Raw genomic sequence first — 2,026 nt, forward strand, 5'->3', positions numbered from 1 at the left:
AATTGACATGCAGCAGGTATGGGGTATGAGAATACCCAATGTCTAACATTTGATAGCAAGATAAAGGTTCTGTTCCAAGTGGTGGTACCTCAACAATTGAGAATCCAAGTCTCCTTCTTGTACGTTAATCAGAGGAAATGTACTTTTTCCTAATTTCACATATTCCCAAAACACTAGACACTTGTATCATTTTGTTCATGAATACAGAAGTTCCTGAAGACTTCATAGTAATTCACTTTTACTGCTATTGTTCAAAATCAAGTCTCATACTAAAATGATTGATAAACTTGGGATGTGAGACGAGATAGAGGGCATTATGTGTAGTTTTCTTTATGTCAGTGTTGACATAAAGGATAAAAGGACTCATATGTAAAAGGACCATAAGAATGTTACATTTAATGTGATAAATTAGGATGAATAAACAGGATGGAGGAGAAATGTCACAGGCATAGGAAAGAAGAAAGACATGACTAGACTTAGTTTGGGGGACCCTGTAAACAGCAGACAAATGAAAGCAGAAAAAAGGAAAGGAGGGATAATATAAAAGTTGAAAGAGTCGTGGTCATTCCTAGACTCTCCCCTTTACAACTTTCTCTAGGCTCAGTCCTAATTGCATCCTGCTCCTCAGAGCACCTGTGACATCTTTATTGTGGAAGCTGTAAATGATGGGGTTCAGCACAGGGGTGATGATGGTATAAAAGGCTGACACCATCATGTCCTGCTCAGCTGTGTGGTAGGAATCGGGAAGCATGTAGGTGTAGATGGTGGCACCAAAGAAGAGTAACACTACAGTCATGTGTGAGGAGCAGGTGGCAAAAGCCTTCCTGTGGCCCTTGGCTGAATTAATCCTGTGGATGAGGTGCAGGATGAGGGCATATGAGCTTGAGATAACCACAATGGGGATGAGGAGCATGAGAATACAACATAGGTACATGAGCATTTTATAGAGGGAGATGTCATAGCAGGAGAGCTTCAGCAATGCAGGAGCCTCACAGAAGAAACTGAGAATTTTTCTGGAATGACAAAAGGGGAAGCTCATGGCTATGGGTGTGAGCAACAAACCATCCACCATTCCTAGGAACCAGCATCCAGACACCAGGCATTCACAGACTCTCTGGTTCATCAGCAGGGGATAATGGAGAGGTCTGCAAATAGCAGCATATCTGTCATAGGCCATGGCAGACAAGAGAAAAGTCTCAGCTCCAGCAAGCGTCAGATAGAAGAACATCTGGATCCCACAACCTGAGGGAGAGATTGTATGATCTCCTGTCACCTGGCCCAGGAGCATCTTGGGCACAGTCACAGATATGTACATGAGGTCCATGAGGGAGAGCTGGCTAATGAAGAAGTACATGGGGGTGTGCAGGCGGGGCTCCAGGTGGACGAGGGTGATGAGGAGGGCGTTCCCAGCTAGGGCCATCAGGAAGAAGATGAAGGTCGCAGTGTAGAGGAGGAGGGCATGTTTGGTTTCACCAAAGAGCCCCACAAGGATGAAATCACTTGACGTTTGATTCTGTGAAGTTTGACTCCCTGAGTACATGGTTACAGTTCTCACTGAAGAAGGAAGAGCCATCACTTTTAAAAATTTCATATGCACATACTTTTTAAGATTTTTCCAAAAAAGTACTTAAAACTATTTTTTTTTTAATATGAGATTGTACTGATGTAAAGTCAAATGTTCAAATTTCTGAAAGGCCAGGTTGCACTTTGGCCACAAGTTTTGAGGAGATTATGAAACGGACCTGGGGAGGTGACAACTATACCAACAGACAAGTTGCTTACACTCTGTAAATTACTTACTTTTCCCCCAAATTGAGAATATAAAAGGATTCATCTCATAAAATGATTAGAAAACTAGAGTAGAAAACACACAATAAGTTTTAACACAATATGAATGTAGAGTGAAATCATTCACTAAAGCTTCCACTCCACTTTTGGACACAGTAGACCATCCAGGACTCAGAAACTGAAGTCAAAGCTGGTGCTAATGTCAATGTTAATATTGTTAATTGTACTAATATAAGTA

General features: G+C 41.6%; 1 protein-coding gene across 1 annotated transcript; it reads right to left on the reverse strand.

Moving 5' to 3' along the window:
- Positions 1-568: 568 nt before the first annotated feature.
- Positions 569-1,540, reverse strand: LOC104982903 (olfactory receptor 2T3-like). The gene has a single exon (XM_010832336.1). The coding sequence runs from the start codon at positions 1,538-1,540 to the stop codon at positions 569-571; it is 972 nt and encodes a 323-aa protein (XP_010830638.1).
- Positions 1,541-2,026: the final 486 nt, after the last annotated feature.

This window comes from Bison bison, unplaced genomic scaffold, assembly GCF_000754665.1.
Source record: "Bison bison bison isolate TAMUID 2011002044 unplaced genomic scaffold, Bison_UMD1.0 scf7180017860852, whole genome shotgun sequence".
In the NCBI taxonomy this organism is placed as follows: domain Eukaryota; kingdom Metazoa; phylum Chordata; class Mammalia; order Artiodactyla; family Bovidae; genus Bison; species Bison bison.

What these genes read in the sequence shown, in the direction of transcription:
- LOC104982903 (XM_010832336.1), bottom strand. Translation starts at nt 1,540, where the DNA reads ATGTACTCAGGGAGTCAAACTTCACAGAATCAAACGTCAAGTGATTTC.